We start from the raw sequence: 19553 nt of genomic DNA on the forward strand, positions 1-19553 counted from the left end.
AGCCCCAAGAGGTTTTAATGCGTGAAATAGGCATATCTACACAGTAATGGTGGCTGCAATATCAACTAGCCTAATAATTTTTGCATTGAGGTGATAGGCCTATTTTAGCTAAATCGACAAATGAAATTGATGAACTAAACAGACATTTAAACTAACACCTAAAAAGGTAGACATTTTTAAGGCGTTCATGGTAAGATCATTCATAATAAACTTATACACAAACTGACACGTGACACGTTACGTGACGTGAACACTATGTCTACATGACATGTACGTGTCACGTGACGTGAATGAGTCGGCAGTTTGACGCCTTAGAAACAAACTTGTCTCCATTGAGAGTCCATGTTAATTCATGGCGTTATTTTATGGCGCTAGGAAGACTTTAGGTGACTTGGTGAGAGGGATCAGTAGCTTCACGAGGCTTAATTCTGGCATGAATCACCCCCCATAGTCCAGCGACCAATCGCACATGAGAACGAGACGCAGTAACAGAGAAGGGGCGGGTTCTTATGATATACTGACTAGCCCAGCCTAGGCATAGCCCGTTTCCAATTATTCTTCTTCAAGGGTCTATTATATTCATTAACGTCATGGATAGGGCTATTGTTGACCTATTTAAATAGGCTATAGACAAATACGAGAACGAGGCTATTATCGGTTAATGTCCCAAAAAGAGTAAGTAACTTTGACGTTTATTTCAAAATTCTCAAATAGCGCTCAACAAGGAAGTAAAAACTAAAACTAAAAGAATGCCAGACGAAGAAACAATTATCAGGTGAATCTTTTTTTTCTTCATCTTTATGTAGGAGGACAGACTTAGTCTACTTATGCCATAATGTATACAGTGTATCTCTTCTCTAGGCAGGTTTATATGGACTATCGACAAAAGCAATGTCGGACAAAAAAATTATAATCATTGCGTCATGTGTAATGGAAACGGCAGATATATGAGACGTTTTCAAAAGATCGACAGGTGTGGATTTTTCTTTTGTCTCGGACTTTCTTTATTGTGACAAATTATGATGGAAACGATGTTTCTTGAATAAATGATAATTACCGAATAGGCTACTTTTGTAGGTACGTAGGGCACGTGATGTCATCACGTGACTATAAGCTCCACTTCCAACTATGAAAAATAATATTTATTTGCAGGACAAGGATTGTCCTGACTTTAAAGAATGCCTGAAATGCTTCGCTTTGCTTTACTGGTTGGTTGGCAAGTTTCACCATTCAATTATTCAAGATTTACTGGAGTGCACGTTTCACCATGGCACCGTGGCGATACGTTGGCACATAATAATTATTAGAATATGGCAAATATTAGTCAATTATTGCATTCTATCCATGCTGGCTTTCGCGAGCTACCTGAGACATGAAACAGATAGTTGGGAGGGCAGACAGGCTACCTGAGACATGAAACAGATAGTTGTGAGGGCAGACAGGCTACCTGAGACATGAAACAGATAGGTGGGAGGGCAGACAGGCTACCTGAGACATGAAACAGATAGTTGTGAGGGCAGACAGGCTACCTGAGACATGAAACAGATAGTTTGGAGGGCAGACAGGCTACCTGAGACATGAAACAGATAGGTGGGAGGGCAGACAGGCTACCTGAGACATGAAACAGATAGTTGGGAGGGCAGACAGGCTACCTGAGACATTAAACAGATAGGTGGGAGGGCAGACAGGCTACCTGAGACATGAAACAGATAGGTGGGAGGGCAGACAGGCTACCTTAGACATGAAACAGATAGGTGGGAGGGCAGACAGGCTACCTGAGACATGAAACAGATAGGTGGGAGGGCAGACAGGCTACCTGAGACATGAAACAGATAGGTGGGAGGGCAGACAGGCTACCTGAGACATGAAACAGATAGGTGGGAGGGCAGACAGGCTACCTGAGACATGAAACAGATAGGTGGGAGGGCAGACAGGCTACCTGAGACATGAAACAGATAGGTGGGAGGGCAGACAGGCTACCTGAGACATTAAACAGATAGGTGTGAGGGCATACAGACTATCGCCAATTCATTAATGCTCATTTTATTATGTCATTACGCAAAGCTATTTTTATTTAGACAAGATAGTTAATTGGAGACGCACCCTAGCAGGCAATTGTCGAATTTGTTTTCTATGCAAACTTTGTAAATGTTGACAAAAAAAATCGCTGGACAAGTTAATGGAAACATAAACTAGGTTTCCATCAAATTGGCGACAGATTTTAATGTGAATATTGTAATATCTGCATAAAAACAATATGCGCATTTCCCCCGATCAAACTGACTTGTTGTGGACAGTGGCGATTTTAGCATGTAAATCTTTGTGGGGCAAAAAAACTAAATATTTGGGATGCATGTCAGTAAAACCACTACACAACACTAAACAATACATTAATTGCACTATAACGGTGACAAACGGTGCCCACAAACTGTTACGGCCTACATAAAGCTGTCCCAACAGCAGAGTCTCAACAGCAGTCCCAACACCTTACCACTGCTACACCTGGCTGTCAGCTGAGCCTTGTCTGGCAGCGAAACAGTTCATTCAGCCTCATTTACTGCCTTTTAAAAAAACATAAAAACATAGGTAATTGAGGTACTATGTACATGTAGGTAGGGGCAGGTATGAGGTCGTTGAGGTAATTGTGGTACTATGTACATGTAGGTAGCTGATATGGCTGACTTGCTTAAACAAATATGGTTTCAGTCAGCGTGTCAGCGTGTCAGCGTGTGGGTAGAGTCCAGTCAGCGTGTGGGTAGAGTCCAGTCAGCGTGTCAGCGTGTGGGTAGAGTCCAGTCAGTGTGTGGGTAGAGTCCAGTCAGTGTGTGGGTAGATCAATGTGTGGGTAGAGTCCAGTCAGTGTGTGGGTAGATCAATGTGTGGGTAGAGTCCAGTCAGCGTGTGGGTAGAGTCCAGTCAGCGTGTGGGTAGAGTCCAGTCAGCGTGTGGGTAGAGTCCAGTCAGCGTGTGGGTAGAGTCCAATCAGCGTGTGGGTAGAGTCTAGTCAGTGATCATAGATCCGGTGCAAGAGAGTCAGTGCAAATAAAAAGGGGGTCAATGCAAATAGTCAGGGTAGCCATTTGATTATCAAATCAAAGTTTATTTGTCACGTGCGCTGAATACAACAGGTGTAGACCTTACAGTGAAATGTTTACTTACAGGCTCTAACCAATAGTGCAAAAAAGGTATTAGGTGAACAATAGGTAGGTAAAGAAATAAAACAACAGAAAAAAGACAGGCTATATACAGTAGTGAGGCTATAAAAGTAGCGAGGCTACATACAGACACCAGTTAGTCAGGCTGATTGAGGTAGTATGTACATGTAGATATGGTTAAAGTGACTATGCTTAGATAATGAACAGAGAGTAGCAGTAGCGTAAAAGAGGGGTTGATAAACAGAGAGTAGCAGCAGCGTAAAAAGGGGTTGGGGGGGGGCACACAATGCACATAGTCCGGGTAGCCATTTGATTACCTGTTCAGGAGTCTTATGGCTTGGGGGTAAAAACTGTTGAGACGCCTTTTTGTCCTAGACTTGGCACTCCAGTACCGCTTGCCGTGCGGTCTATGACTGTGGTGGCTGGGGTCTTTGACAATTTTTAGGGCCTTCTTCTGATACCACCTGGTGTAGAGGTCCTGGATGGCAGGCAGCTTAGCCCCAGTGATGTACTGGGCCGTACGCACTACCCTCTGTAGTGCCTTGCGGTCAGAGGCCGAGCAATTGCCATACCAGCCAGTGATGCAACCAGTCAGGATGCTCTCGATGTTGCAGCTGTAGAACCTTTTGAGGATCTCAGGACCCATGCCAAATCTTTTTAGTTTCCTGAGGGGGAATAGGCTTTGTTGTGCCCTCTTCACAACTGTTTTGGTGTGTTTGGACCATTCCAGTTTGTTGTTGATGTGGACACCAAGGAACTTGAAGCTCTCAACCTGCTCCACTACAGCCCTGTTGACGAGAATGGGGGCGTGCTTGGTCCAGCTTTTCCTGTAGTCCACAATCATCTCCTTAGTCTTGGTTACGTTGAGGGATAGGTTGTTATTCTGGCACCACCCGGCCAGGTCTCTGACTTCCTCCCTATAGGCTGTCTCGTCATTGTCGGTGATCAGGCCTACCACTGTTGTGTCGTCTGCAAACTTAATGATGGTGTTGGGGTCATGCCTGGCCATGCAGTCGTGGGTGAACAGGGAGTACAGGAGGGGACTGAGCACGCACCCCTGGGGAACTCCAGTGTTGAGGATCAGCATGGCAGATGTGTTGCTACCTACCCTCACTGTTTAAATGTCTTACTCACGTCGGCTACGGAGAGCGTGATCACACAGTCGTCTGGAACTAATGCTCTCATGCATGCCTCAGTGTTGCTTGCCTCGAAGCAAGCATAGAAGTGATTTAGCTCATCTGGTAGGCTCGTGTCACTGGGCAGCTTGCGGCTGTGCTTCCCTTTGTAGTCTGTAATAGTTTGTAAGCCCTGCCACATAAGACGAGCATCGGAGCTGGTGTAGTATGATTCAATCTTAGCCCTGTATTGACGCTTTGCCAGTTTGATGGTTCGTCGCAGGGCATAGTAGGATTTCTTGTAAGCTTCCGGGTTAGAGTCCCACACCTTGAAAGCGGCAGCTCTACCCTTTAGCTTAGTGCGAATATTGCCTGTAATCCATGGCTTCTGGTTGGGGTATGTACGTACAGTCACTGTGGGGACGACGTCCTCGATGCACTTATTGATAAAGCCAGTGACTGATATGGTGTACTCCTCAATACCATCGGAAGAATCCAGGAACATGTTCCAGTCTGTGATAGCAAAACAGTCCTGTAGTTTAGCATCTGCTTCATCTGACCACTTTTTTATAGAACGAGTCACTGGTGCTTCCTGCTTTAATTTTTGCTTGTAAGCAGGAATCAGGAGGATAGAGTTGTGGTCGGATTTACCAAATGGAGGGCGAGGGAGAGCTTTGTATGCGTCTCTGTGTGTGGAGTATAGCTGATCTAGATTTTTTTCTTCTCTGGTTGCACATTTAACATGTTGATGGAAATTTGGTAGAATTGATTTAAGTTTCCCTGCATTAAAGTCTCCGGCCACTAGGACAGCCGCCTCTGGGTGAGTGGTTTCCTGTTTGCTTATTTCCTTATACAGCTGACTGAGTGCGGTCTTAGTGCCAGCATCTGTCTGTGGTGGTAAATAAACAGCCACGAAAAGTATAGCTGAAAACTCTCTAGGCAAGTAGTGTGGCCTGCAATTTATCACAATATACTCTTCAGGCGAGCAAAATCTAAAGACTTCCTTAGATTTTGTGCACCAGCTGTTGTTTACAAATATGACACAGACCGCCCCCGTCTTACCGGAGTGTGCTGTTCTATCTTGCCGGTGCAGCGTGTATCCCGCTAGCTGAATATCCATGTCGTTCATTCAGCCACGATTCCGTGAAACATAGGACATTACAGTTTTTGATGTCCCGTTGGTAGGATATTCGTGATCGTACCTCGTCTAGTTTATTGTCCAATGATTGCACATTGGCGAGTAGTATTGACGGTAACGGCAGCTTTCCCACTCGCCTTTTCCGGGTCCTGACCAGGCATCCGGCTCTTTGTCCTCTGTACCTGCGTCGCTTCCTCTTGCAAATAACGGGGATGTCAGCCCTGCCAGGTGTTTGGAGAATGTCTTGTGCGTCTTGTTTGTTGTTGAAAAAATCTTAGTCTAATCCGAGGTGAGTGATCGTTGTCCTGATATCCAGAAGCTCTTTTTTTGCCATAAGATACAGAAACATTATGTACAAATTAAGTTACAAATAACGTGAAAAAATCCCACATAATAGCACAATTGGTTGGGCGCCCGTAAAACTGCTGCCATTTCTTCCGGCGCCATTTTTAACTGTTCAGCAGTCTAATGGCTTGAGGGCAGAAGATGTTCAGGAGCCTTTTGCGAGGGGAAAAACGTGCACCCCTTTGGGTCCCTAGGACCGAGTCTAGAAAACCATGATGATAAAGCCACTAGCCTGTACTGCAGGTCCCTGTGTGTTATGATAAAGCCACTAGCCTGTACTGCAGGTCCCTGTGTTATGATAAAGCCACTAGCCTGTACTGCAGGTCCCTGTGTGTTATGATAAAGCCACTAGCCTGTACTGCAGGTCCCTGTGTGTTATGATAAAGCCACTAGCCACAGTCTGTAAGATTTCAAGTCATTTCAACTAATGGAATATAGGACATAAATAAAGAAATATTTACAATTATCTTACCTTGTCATAACCAATAAGCTAAGGACCTATTAGCATACTCAAATGTTTATGTTTTTGTTGTTAAACTTACTCCTTATGTTGTCTCTCTGTCTCTCTCAGGGGGAGGACACTGACTGTCTGATATCATGGATCAGACTCCTCAGTCTCTCGCTCCAGCCCAGCATTCTTGTCCTTCGTCCTCCATTACGTCTCAACCTGCCCCTACACCGTCCTCCATCATGGCTCAACCTGCTCATCCACTGTCCTTCATTATGGCTCAGGGTGGTTCTGTTGTCGCTGCACCCCAACTTGTTGGCTGCAGTGTTGCAGGTTCAGTTTATTAACACATCAGTGTTACTATGGCTTTGCATGGTGCTGGTAAGACAATTCTTTATTGTTATTTTTGTAGCTCAACAAAAACAAGCCCAATTATTACAAAATTTTGATTAGTTAAAATGCAGTGTCCCTGTCAAATAATACAATACTATTAAGCTTATATTTTGTGTTCTGAAAGGGTACGACAGTTCAACTAAGCTCATGAGGTATTTGTAAGTTGTATTCTTTAAGAATCAATGGATATACAGTATATAATTCATTTTAAAGTCCAGAAATGGATGTACCAATTGTAGACTAACACTAACACACACACACACACACACACACACACACACACACACACACACACACACACACACACACACACACACACACACACACACAACACTCATAAAGTACACCCATAAAGGAAATTGGACTTTGAAACCAGTAACTGAAGGTAGTGTTTGTTACGTTACTGAATACTGCAGATAAAATATACTTTATACATCCAACGACACTATCAATTTTCTTTCCTCATTAGATGAAGAGCTGCCAAAAGTCAAGGACAAACACAAGTCCAACATGAAGAAGAAGTTTGGGAGCATCTTTGAGGGGCTTGGAAAACGGGGAAACCCAACATTGCTTGACAAGATCTACACAGAGCTCTACATCACAGCTGGGGAGAGTGAAGGGGTTAATAAGGAGCATGAGGTATGGCAGATTGAAGATACGGCTCAGACCAAAGCATTTCAAGACGATGCAATCAACTGCAATGACATGTTTAGATCTTTAGACCCTAAGACAGAGGAACATAATGACAAATCCCAATCCAAACAAGAGGTACCCATCAGAACTGTGCTGACAAAGGGCATCGCTGGCATCGGAAAAACAGTCTCAGTGCAGAAGTTCATCCTTGACTGGGCAGTAGGAATAGCCAATCAGGATGTAGATTTTGTCTTCACACTTCCATTTAGGGACTTGAATTTGATCAAAGATGACTGCAATCTCTTGGAACTCCTGAGTGACTTCCACCCTGAACTAACAGATATGAAGGATGCGAAGAAGGTGGTTGACGGTAAAGTTGTGATCATCTTTGATGGCCTCGATGAAAGCCAACTTCCACTGTGTTTCCATAACAACAAGAGGTTGTCTAATGTAACCAAGACAACATCAGTGGACGTGCTGCTGACAAACCTCATCAAGGGGAATCTGCTTCCTTCTGCTCTCCTCTGGATAACCTCCCGACCAGCAGCAGTTGATAAGATACCCTCTGACTGTTTTGACCGTGTCACTGAAGTTCGAGGATTCAACGACACACAGAAAGAAGAATACTTCAAGAAGAGATTCAGTGATGATGAGAACCTGGCCAGCAAAATCATCTCCCACATAAAGACATCAAAAATCCTCCACATCATGTGCCACATACCGGTCTTCTGTTGGATTACTGCCATGGTTTTTGGGAAAATGTTGAGCGAAAATGACCATGGAAAAGTCCCTCTGACTGAGATTTACATTCGCTTCCTACTCACAGTGACAAACATGAAGAACAAGAAGTACCATGGGGAAAACCAACCAGATCCTCGTAATCTGTCAGAGTCTGACGTACAGATCATTCTGAAACTTGGAAAACTAGCCTTCCAAAACCTGGAAAAGAGCAATCGGGTGTTTTCTGAAGACTATTTGAGAGAGTGTGGCATTGATGTCAACGAAGCCTTCTTGCTCTCAGGGATGGGCACAGAGATCTTCAGAGGAGAGGACCCTATGTTTCAAGCAAAGATGTACAGCTTTGTGCATCTCACCATTCAAGAGTTCTTCGCAGCACTCTATGTTGCTTTCTCATATGCCAGTGAAAATGTCAACCCATTTCGTTTAAGAGACTACCAAGAGCTACCAAGAACAAATGACAGTGATTCTGGAGACACATATTTTGGAGACGGGGAGGATGACTGCAGGGATGATGGCTACAGGGAGGATGACTACAGGGATGATGACTACAGGGATGATGACTACAGGGATGATGACTACCGGGAGGATGACTACCGGGATGATGACTACAGGGATGATGACTACAGGGAGGATGACTACAGGGATGATGGCTACAGGGATGATGGCTACAGGGAGGATGGCTACAGGGATGATGACTACAGGGATGATGACTACAGGGATGATGACTACAGGGATGATGACTACAGGGATGATGACTTCAGGGATGATGACTTCAGGGATGATGACTGCAGGGATGATGACTGCAGGGATGATGACTTCAGGGATGATGACTACAGGGATGATGACTACAGTGATGAGGGCTACAGTGATGAGGGCTACAGGGATGATAGCTGGAGCGAGGATGAAGACTACAGGCCTCAACCTGAAGGTTCTCAGAGAACATTGCATGACTTGCAGAGGAGTGCTGTGGACGAAGCGTTGAAGAGCGAGACCGGTCATCTCGACCTCTTCCTCCGCTTCCTTCTGGGCATCTCACTGAAGTCCAATCAGATCCTCTTGAAAAGCCTACAGCTCCAGACAGAGGGAGACACAGAGAGCATCCAGAAGACCATCCAGTACATCAAAGATAGACTTTCAGACAAAAAACAAAGACAATATCCCTCCCCAGAGAGGTGCATCAATCTCTTTCGCTGTTTGATTGAGTTGAACGATACCTCGTTTGTGAATTAAATTAATGTCACGTCCTGACCCTGGTAAGAGGCCATTTTCCTTAGTAGAGTGGTCAGGGCATGACAGGTGGTTGTTTTGGGTGGTTTTGGGTTTTCTGTTTCTATGTGGGGGAGGTTTTGGGTTTTCTGTTTCTCCAGGAGGAGGAGCGGGACTAAGCAGGATAGGGAGTATCTGGAGTCATGGACCTGGGAGGAGATCCTAGATGGGGCAGGACCGTGGACAAGGCCGGGAGCGTATCGCCGCCCGCCGGAGGAGATAGAGGCAGCGATGGTGGAACGGCAATACTGGGAGGAGCGGCTAGGAAGGCAACAGGAGACCGAGAGGCAGCGGCAAAAAAAAAAATTGGGGGGGCACACGGGTAGATTGGCTAAGGCGGTTGTAAGACCTGAGCCAACTCCCCGTGCTTACAGTGGGGATCAAGTAACTGAACAAGCACCGTGCTATGCGGTGATGCGCACTGTTTCGTCCATGTGCACTCACAGCCCGGTGCGCTCGGTACAACCTCCTCACAGTTACCGTGCGAGAGTGGGCCGTCAGCCAAGAAGAAGTGCGCCGGCTCAGCGTATCTGGTCTCCAGTGCGTCTCTTCGGCCCAGGTTATCCTGCGCCTGCTCTACGCACGGTACCCCCCATTCACCAGCGCAGCACAGTTCGTCCTGTACCTGCGCTCTGCCCGTGCTGGGCGAGAAGAACCATCCAGCCAGGACGGGGTGTGTCAGCCCCAAGCTCCAGACCTCCAGTGCGCCTCCATGGCCCAGTACGTCCTGTGCCTGCTCCTCGCACTCTTCCTCCAGTGTGCCTCCACAGCCCGGAGCCTCCAGCGACGCTCCTCAGCCCGGAGCCTCCAGCGACGCTCTTCAGCCCGGAGCCTCCAGCGACGCTCTTCAGCCCGGAGCCTCCAGCGACGTTCCCCAGCCCGGAGCCTCCAGCGACGTTCCCCAGCCCGGAGCCTCCAGCGACGTTCCCCAGCCCGGAGCCTCCAGCGACGTTCCCCAGCCCGGAGCCTCCAGCGACGCTCCCCAGTCTGGAGCCTCCAGCGACGCTCCCCAGTCCGGAGCCTCCAGCGACGCTCCCTAGTCCGGAGCCTCCAGCAGCGGCCTGCAGCCCGGAGCCTTCAGCAGCGGCCTGCAGCCCAGAGCCTTCAGCGGCGGACTGCAGCCCGCATCCTCCAGCGGCGGCCTGTAGGTCGGAACCTCCAGCGGTGGTTGGCAGCGCAGAGCCTACGGTATTGATCTACAGTCCGATTCCTCTAATAATCCACAGGTCGGTGGTACAGAAGCGGAGGGATCTGCGGGCGGAACGGGGGTTACGCCCTGATCCGGAGCCACCTCCGTTGCTGGAGGATCGGAGGGAGAGGGAGGTTCTGGGTGTAGCACATGAGCCGCCATAGAAGTTTGTCACCCTCCCTGCCCTCCCTTTGTGTTTGGGATTGTTTTTGTTGGGTTTTTGTTTGGGGGGGGGTACTGTCACGTCCTGACCCTGGTAAGAGGTCATTTTTCCTTTATGGAGTGGTCAGGGTGTGACATGTGGTTGTTTTGGGTGATTTGGGGTTTTCTGTTTCTATGTGGGGTTTTTCTAGATTTCTATTTCTATGTTTCGGCCAGGTATGGTTTCCAATCAGAGACAGCTGTCTATCGTTGTCTCTGATTGGAAGCCATACTTAGGCAGCCTGTTTTTCATGTGTGGGTGTGGGTAGTTGTTTTTCGTTTAGTAGTTTGGAAACCTGACGGAACTGTTGGCTGTCATTTTGCTTCTTTTGTAAAGTGTTCTATTTCTTCATTAAACTTTGAGATGAGCACTAAACACGCTGCGCCTTGGTCTACTCCATTTGACACCTGTGACAATTAACCTCTTAATAAATGGATCACTAGTCACTTTAAACAATGCCACTTTAAATAATGCCACTATAACAATGTTTACATATCTTACATTACTCATATCAAATGTATGTACCGTAAATTCCGGACTATAAGCCGCAACTTTTTTCCCACGCTTTGAACCCCGCGGCTTAAACAATGACGCGGCTAATATATGGATTTTTCCCGCTTTCAATTTTTTAAATTCTTTTAAAAACACATTCTGTGACGTACTCAGTTTTTTGGCGGCATGAAGCTTTCATTAGACCAATGAAATTGCCGAACTGGTTAAGGTCAAACAACTTTTTTGTTTACTGTTTAGATTAAATCGAGCGCTCTCAAACTTCCCATCATTCTGAATACGGTAGTCATTTTGTCACCCTCATCATGGCAAAGACACAGAGAAATGCATATGATGCAGCTTTCAAGTTGAAGGCGATTGATCTGGCTGTTGGAAAAGAAAATAGAGCTGCTGCACGGGAGCTTGTTCTTAATGAATCGATGATAAGATGTTGGAAACAGCAGCGTGAGGAATTGACTTAGTGCAAAAAGACAACTAAAGCTTACTGATAATTTTTTATTTTTTGTTACAAGCCGTGTTTCGTTAAAGCCTATTTAATTTTGTTACAAGCCGTGTTTCGTTAAAGCCTGTGTAAAGTTAATTTGTTTCAATGTACCGGTAGGCACCTGCGGCTTATAGACATGTGCGGCTTATGTTCAAAATAATATTCTTTTTTAAATTCAGTGGTTGCGGCTTATATTCAGGTGCTCTTAATAGTCCGGAAATTACGGTACTGTATTTTATACCATCTACTGCACCTTGCCTATGCTGATCGGCCATTGCTCATCCATATAGGTAGTTGTTGGGGAATTGTTAGATTACTTGTTAGATATTACTGCACTGTCGGAACTAGAAGCACAAGCATTTCGCTACACTCGCATTAACATCTGCTAACCGTGTGTATGTGACCTATAAAATTTGATTTGATATTTGATTTAGTACGGCTAAGAAAGAGAAACACTCTCAGGCTCATCGACTGTAGTCAGTGTGAGAGGGCCAACTGACAAATACGGCTGTGTAAGATGGCAACCTGACTTTCCCACAGAAGAAACGGAAGAAACTTTGGAGGCAAAGCGTAAGGAAATGGAGCAGCTTTATTCCAGAGAAGGGCCAACAGGAGGTGACAGAGGACAACTCTCGCAGCTCATGCAAGCAACATTTTACTTACAGCGCTGTGCCATCAACGCTAGCCCAGCACTTAAGATAGCCGAGCTGAGGAGTAAGTGGCCATACCTTTTCACACACAAGGTTTGAAAAGGGTGGAGGGAATGCAGTTGGCCTTGTGTTGTCCTCCTGCTAATGGTCCATTTCAAAGGAAGGGCGGATGCACTCCTACAGGCCGATGTGAGTTTTATATTCATCTGCATCTTATGCATAAGATAAGAATTGTCTTTGTATTTTAGAAGTTTAAAATGATGATGTGCCAAATGTTCAAAATATGTGAATTGAAAGTTATAGTATTACATTTTTTTTTTATTTTTTTTTTAGTTGTTTTATATCTTTCAGGTGTCAGCCACAGATGTGGAGGGATCAATTCCCCTTCCGGACTCACCAAGACTGATTGTTCAAGGTAGTATATCCAATAAGACTTTCTGTGTGAGTAATTGTTTTTAGACAGGGCCTTACAATAGCAATGTTTCACAGAGGTAATTGTGAAACATAAATGTGATCTGATTTCAGGTGACACAATGGCTGCTGCCAAATGGATGATAAGCATGGAGAAGAGGGTCATGATGTCGGCCCACTCCAACTTTGTGGCAGCACTGGTAGCTTTCTCTTTGCCTCATTCTACACCTTCAATCTGCAGTACAGAGGAGGAGGCTTCACGCAACTTAGAGTTCATCCAAAGGTAAACAAAAAGATGCTTCTTCCTGGGGAGAATGCCATTGGGGGGAGGGACTTTAAACTGAGGCGTTTTGTATCACAGCTTGGTTTGGCAGGTTCATTGCATCAAGATATGTTGATACATTTGAAAGGCTCCTTTGTGAGAGCTTAAACACATAATGCGAAGGAATTATTTGAACTGGGGACAATGTACAGAGGTAATGCAGAGCACTTCAGACACTATTGAAGACATCAGGGGACATAATCATCTTTCTAAAATGTTGCTTGGATGTGCTCTTTGTTTTCACAGATGTTTTGCTGGACTCAATCCATCCACTGGCTCAATGATCGCCACAGCAGAGGTCATCAGCAAGAAAACACAAAGTAGTGGAGAAGAAGAGACACAATTAATGTACGTCTGTACTCTGCTCAGGAAGATAATGGACTTTTAACAACTATAGGCTAGTTCTTCCTGGGCAAACATTTCATTTATTTTAGTCAATTGTGAACTGCTCAAGTAAGTTTGGTTTGTCACCGGGGTAGACTCTTTTCTTGTGTTTTATACCTTAAGTGTTTGAAAATGATTCAGTATTAACTGAAATGGACACATTGTTGAGGAAGTAATGCTACTTTGGATGTTTGGAAATGTCTGGCATTTACTCAACTTGAGTAGGCAACCCTTACTAAAGCTTGAGTATGTAGTTTTGGGAAGGGCATAAAATATCCATCGAGATCTTTTCTAACCTTTATGTCACATAATTAAAAAGTCCAACGACCCTTACCAATACTACATACTCTGCGTTTAACCTGGAAGTGAAGGTAATGACAAGCCTCCTAAGATAAGGCCAGGCAGACATGTTGCACAAAACTCTGTTGAGAGTAGGACTACTACCCCTCTTAGTAGGAAACAAGATATATATATATATATATATATATATTTGATTTGAGCTCAAAGCGAGGCAATGCAATTTTTTAGTTACCTGTGTCTGAAAGGTTACTTTTATGTCAAAAGCTAAGATACATACAGTAAACCAGTGCCTTTCTTATCTGTAATTCTGTCACTTTCTATGCTGAAACAGTTATAAACATGCACCTTATTCAGGACCTTGAGTTAACATTAATATCACTATGAGTTCAAATGCTGCTGCTGAGAAACTTTATATCTCAGTTTTTTATTTTATGAACGAAGATTATAAAGATATTTACGAGGATAAATAAGAGCTTTTATTAAGAGCTTGACTGTTTCCGTCTCTCTCTACAGAGACAAGTCATCCAGCTACTGGTGAGTCACACAGAAATGTGTACATTCTCAAAAGAAATAGAGAAACACATTGAGTCAATTTCAGTGAGTCAAACCTCTGTACTTATTTGAGATGAACAGATACAGCGCTGCTAAAAAACACAGAATTTTAATCTCCATTATAGTTCACTTTTCGTTTGTGTTTTGCGACATTTAAAACACAGCGGTGTCCTAAACTTTATCCTATTTAAAGTGAATTTATTATGCTAATATCATGAATTGACCTTGTAAAGAAGTCACACATTTTAATCTTCAAATGTTTAGGCTACGTAGCATCCTCTACATTGGGAGTACTAGGTTACATACTGTACAAAAACAACCCAGGATGAGTCAACCAGCATGAAGAACACATGGTTTAGTTTGGGCACTTTCATTCGTTTGGCATTTGGCAATGTGAAACCAACCAGACCATATGAAAAACATACAATGTTGCAAATAAACAAACTCTGATTAGAACTATAGCAAACTAACTTTGTGTGAAAACGCCCATAGTGACATATAACAGACACTAAAACGGCCCACTCGGACTAACAAACCACTCAATATCTCTATATTTTTTCTCATTAGAAGTAGACCTGCATGGACTGAAAAACAACCTCAAGTCCAACATGAGGAAGAGGTTTGGGAACATCTTTGAGAGCATTGCAAAACGTGGAAATCCAACATTGCTCAACGAGATCTATACAGAACTCTATATCACAGCTGGGGAATCCAACATTGCTCAACAAGATCTATACAGAACTCTATAACACAATTGGGGAATCCGACATTGCTCAACAAGATCTATACAGAACTCGATATCACAGCTGGGGAATCCAACATTGCTCAACAAGATCTATACAGAACTCTATAACACAGCTGGGGAATCCGACATTGCTCAACAAGATCTATACAGAACTCGATATCACAGCTGGGGAATCCAACATTGCTCAACAAGATCTATACAGAACTCGATATCACAGCTGGGGAATCCAACATTGCTCAACAAGATCTATACAGAACTCTATATCACAGCTGGGGAATCCAACATTGCTTGACAAGATATACACAGAGCTCTACATCACAGCTGGGGAGAGTGAAGGGGTTAATAAAGAGCATGAGGTTCGGCAGATTGAAGATACAGCTCGGACCACAGCATTTCAAGACTATGCAATCACTGCAATGACATCTTCAAATCCATATTCCAACAAGAGGCATCCGTCAGAACTGTGCTGACGAAGGGTATCGCTGGCATCGGAGAATCAGTCTCAGTGCAGAAGTTCATCCTTGACTGGGCAGAAGGAAAAGCCAATCAGGATGTAGATAGTCTTCACCCTTCCATTCGGGGACTTGAATCGAAACAAGTTAACCAGTACAGTCTGTTGGAGCTCCTGAGTGACTTCCACCCTGAACTTTTAAATATGAAGGACACAAAGAAGGTGGTCGACGGTAAAGTCATGTTCATCTTGGATGGTCTGGATGAAAGTCAACTTCCACTGGATTTCCATGACAACAAGAGGTTGTCTAATGTAACCAACACAACATCAGTGGACGTGCTGCTGACAAACCTCATCAAGGGGAATCTGAAAGACCCACAGAAAGAAGAATACTTCAAGAAGAGATTCAGTGATGATGAAAACCTGTCCAGCAAAATCATCTCACACATGAAGACATAGAGGAGTCTCTTCATCATGTGTCACATTCCAGTCTTCTGTTGGATTACTGCCATGGTTCTTAGGAACATGTTCTGAAGAAGTCCCTAAAACTCTGACTGAGATGTACATTCGCTTCCTTCTCACTCTGACAAACATGAAGAACAAGAAGTATCACGAGAAAAATGAATCAGATCCTCGTAATCTGTCACTTTGTTATCGGTCAGTCTGTTGTCCCCACATGCTTCAAGATGGCCACCATTGTCCCTGTACCTAAGAAAGCAAAGGTAATTGAACTAAATGACTATCGCCCGTTGCACTCACCTCTGTCATCATGAAGTGCTTTGAGAGACTAGTCAAGGATCATATCACCTCCACCTTACCTGCCACCCGAGACCCACTTCAATTTGCTTACCGCCCAATAGATCCACAGACGATGCAATCACCACCACACTGCACACTGCTCTGTCCCATCTGGACAAGAGGAATACCTATGTAAGAATGCTGTTCATTGACTATAGCTCAGCATTCAACACCATAGTACCCTCCAAGCTCATCATCAAGCACGAGGCCATGGGTCTGAACCTCGCCCTGTACAACTGGGTCCTGGACTTCCTGACGGGTTGCCCCCAGGTGGTGAAGGAGGAAACAACACTTCTTCGCTGATCCTTAACCCTGGGGCCCCACAAGGGTGTGTGCTCAGCCCTCTCCTGTACTCCCTGTTCACCCGTGACTGCGTGGCCAAGCACCCCTCAAATTCAATCATTAAGTTTGCAGACGACACAACAGTAGTAGGCTTGATTACCAACAACGATGAGACAGCCTACAGGGAGGAGGTGAGGGCTCTGGGAGTGTGGTGCCAGGAACATAACATCTCACTCAACGTCAACAAAACTAAGCAGATGATCGTGGACTTCAGGAAACAGCAGAGGGAGCACCTCCCTGTCCACATCGTTGGGACCGCAGTGGAGAAGGTGGAAAGCTTCAAGTTCCTCGGCATACACATCACTGACAAACTGAAAGGGTCCACCCACAGAGACAGTGTGGTGAAGAAGGGGCAACAGCGTCTCTTCAACCTCAGGAGGCTAAAGAAATTGTCTTAACACCTAAAACTCTCAAAAACTTTTACAGATGCACAATTGAGAGCATCCTGTCGGGCTGTATCACCGCCTGATACGGCAACAACACCGCCCACAACTGCAAAGCTCTCCAGAGGGTGGTGCAGTCTGCCCAACGCATTACCGGTGGCAAATCTCCACCCTCCATAGGAAGGCCAAAAAGATCATCAAGGACATCAACAACCCGAGCCACTGCCTGTTTACCCCGCTATCATCCAGAAGGCAAGGTCAGTACAGGTGCATCAAAGCTGGGACCAAGAGACTGAAAAACAGCTTCTATCTCAAAGCCATCAGACTGTTAAACAGCCATCTACAGCACATCAGAGGCTGCTGCCTATAGAGATAGATTAGGAATCACTGTCCACTTTAATAAATGAAACACTAGCCACTTTAATAATGTTTATGTATCTTGCATTACTCATCTCATATGTGTAAACTGTACTCTGTACTATTCTACGGTATCTTAGTCACTTTAATTGTGTGTAAATATTACATCACCCATTTCATATGTATATACTGTATTCTATACTATGCCACTGTACCTTAGTCCAATGCCGCTCTGACATATATATATATATATATTCTTATCCATTCCTTACTTAGATTTACGTGCATTTTGGGTATATGTTGTGAAACTGTTAGATATTACTTGTTAGATATTACTTGTTAAATATTACTACACTGTCGGAGCTAGAAGCACAAGCATTTCGCTACACCTGGAATAACATCTGCTAAACACGTGTATGTGACCAATACATTGGATTTGATTTGTACAGATTATTCTGAAGATTTGAAAACTAGCCTTCCAAAACTTGGAAAAGAGCAATCTGGTGTTGCTGAAGACGATCTGAGAGAGTGTGGCATTGATGTCAACGAAGCCTTCTTGCTCTCAGGGATGTGCACAGATCTTCAGAGAGGAGGACCCAATGTTTAGAACAAAGACATACACCTTTGTGCATCTCACCATTCAAGAGTTCTTCGCTGCACTCTACATTTCCTACGTTTATGTAAGTGAAAATGTCAACCTCGTTCATTTCAAGACATACGAGGTTACCGGTTCCTCTTGATGAGGAAGACATCCTCCCTCAACCTGAAGGTTCTCAGAGAACATTGCATGACTTGCAGAGGAGTGCTGTGGACGAAGCGTTGAAGAGCGAGACCGGTCATCTCGACCTCTTCCTCCGCTTCCTTCTGGGCATCTCACTGGAGTCCAATCAGATCCTCTTGAAAAGCCTACAGCTCCAGACAGAGGGAGACACAGAGAGCATCCAGAAGACAATCAGTACATCAAGGATAAGCTCTCACCTGGCAACCATGGCAACCCGTTTTTTATTGACCTTTGAAGCAGTACTCCTCGGAGCAGTGTATTAATCTCCTTCTCTGTTTGATGGAGTTGAACAATAACTCGCCGGTGGAGGAAATTCAAAGTCGGACTGAGAGGTAGTTGACCCCTGGTCAGGGTTCAGCGCTGACCTACATGCTGCTGATGTCAGAGGAGGCGCTGGGTGAATATAACATGAGAAAATACAGTACAACACTAGAGGGTGGTAGGAGACTGGTCCCGGTAGTTAGACACTGCAGGAAGGCTATGGAAGTTCAGATGTTATTTATCATCGCTTTGCTTTGCAAGCATTTCCAAGAATTCCATGATTACATACAAGCCAAGTCCAGGCCAATGTCTGCAAAGTAATAAGGCACCATTTTAAAACCCAAATGAAGCAGAATAGTTTGTGGTAGGAGGGCTGCAGTTGACTTACCTTCTACTACCTTGGAAGTGTTTATTGTTTTGCATTCATTCATATGATTCTAAATTGGGGGAGATCTGTTTAAACCCACCTGTGAAGTAATTCTTAGTAAGTGAGGAAATTTAATCCTAGAATTATATGCATATATTATACAATAATTTGTATTGGAAATTGCACATTTTTTGTTGGTATTCCTAGGTTTGTGGGATGCGTTCTCAAAGAGGACTGCTATGATACGTTAGGCTCATCTCTGGTGTCGGAGAACAGCCGTCTGACAGAACTGGACCTCAGCTACAACAAACTGACAGACACCGGGGTGGAGAGGATCTCCACTGGGCTTATGAGTCCACACTGTAAACTGAAGATACTGAGGTGGGACGAGACAACCCAACCTAGCCACACTGCTTCTTGACACAATGCACATCCAACCCAGCGTCGTCCGGGTTAGGGAGGGTTTGGCCTGCAGGGATATCCTTGTCTCATCGCGCACTAGCGACTCCTGTGGCGGGCCGGGTGCAGTGCACGCTGACCAGGTCGCCAGGTGTACGGTGTTTCCTCCGACACATTAGTGCGGCTGGCTTCCGGGTTGGATGTGCATTGTGTCAAGAAGCAGTGTGGCTAGGTTGGGTTGTGTTTCGGAGGACGCATGGCTCTTGACCTTCGCCTCTCCCGAGTCCGTATGGGAGTTGCAGCGATGAGACGAGACTGTAACTACCAATTGGATACCACGAAATTGGGGGTGAAAAGAAAAGGGGGAAAAAGTGTCCAATCAGGTCTGATTCTGGGAAGTGATTGGTCGGCTCTACAGTAGCAATACTAGT

At 44.9% G+C, this 19553-nt stretch overlaps 1 protein-coding gene across 3 annotated transcripts; it reads left to right on the forward strand.

Moving 5' to 3' along the window:
* Positions 1-530: 530 nt before the first annotated feature.
* LOC106592897 (NACHT, LRR and PYD domains-containing protein 3) lies at positions 531-18373 on the forward strand. 3 transcript variants are annotated; one of them, XM_045710055.1, is made up of 4 exons: positions 531-775; positions 6325-6582; positions 7064-8896; positions 18084-18373. In XM_045710055.1, exons 2-4 carry the CDS (start codon positions 6564-6566, stop codon positions 18356-18358), a joined length of 2127 nt encoding a protein of 708 aa, XP_045566011.1. In that variant the 5' UTR covers positions 531-775; positions 6325-6563; the 3' UTR covers positions 18359-18373. The 3 variants fall into 3 exon arrangements, with proteins under 3 accessions (XP_045566011.1, XP_045566001.1, XP_045566006.1); XM_045710045.1 differs by lacking the exon at positions 18084-18373 and having other exon boundaries at positions 7064-10041; XM_045710050.1 differs by lacking the exon at positions 18084-18373 and having other exon boundaries at positions 531-675; positions 7064-10041.
* The last annotated feature ends 1180 nt before the right edge of the window (positions 18374-19553 follow it).

Source organism: Salmo salar, chromosome ssa02, assembly GCF_905237065.1.
Source record: "Salmo salar chromosome ssa02, Ssal_v3.1, whole genome shotgun sequence".
Lineage (NCBI taxonomy): Eukaryota > Metazoa > Chordata > Actinopteri > Salmoniformes > Salmonidae > Salmo > Salmo salar.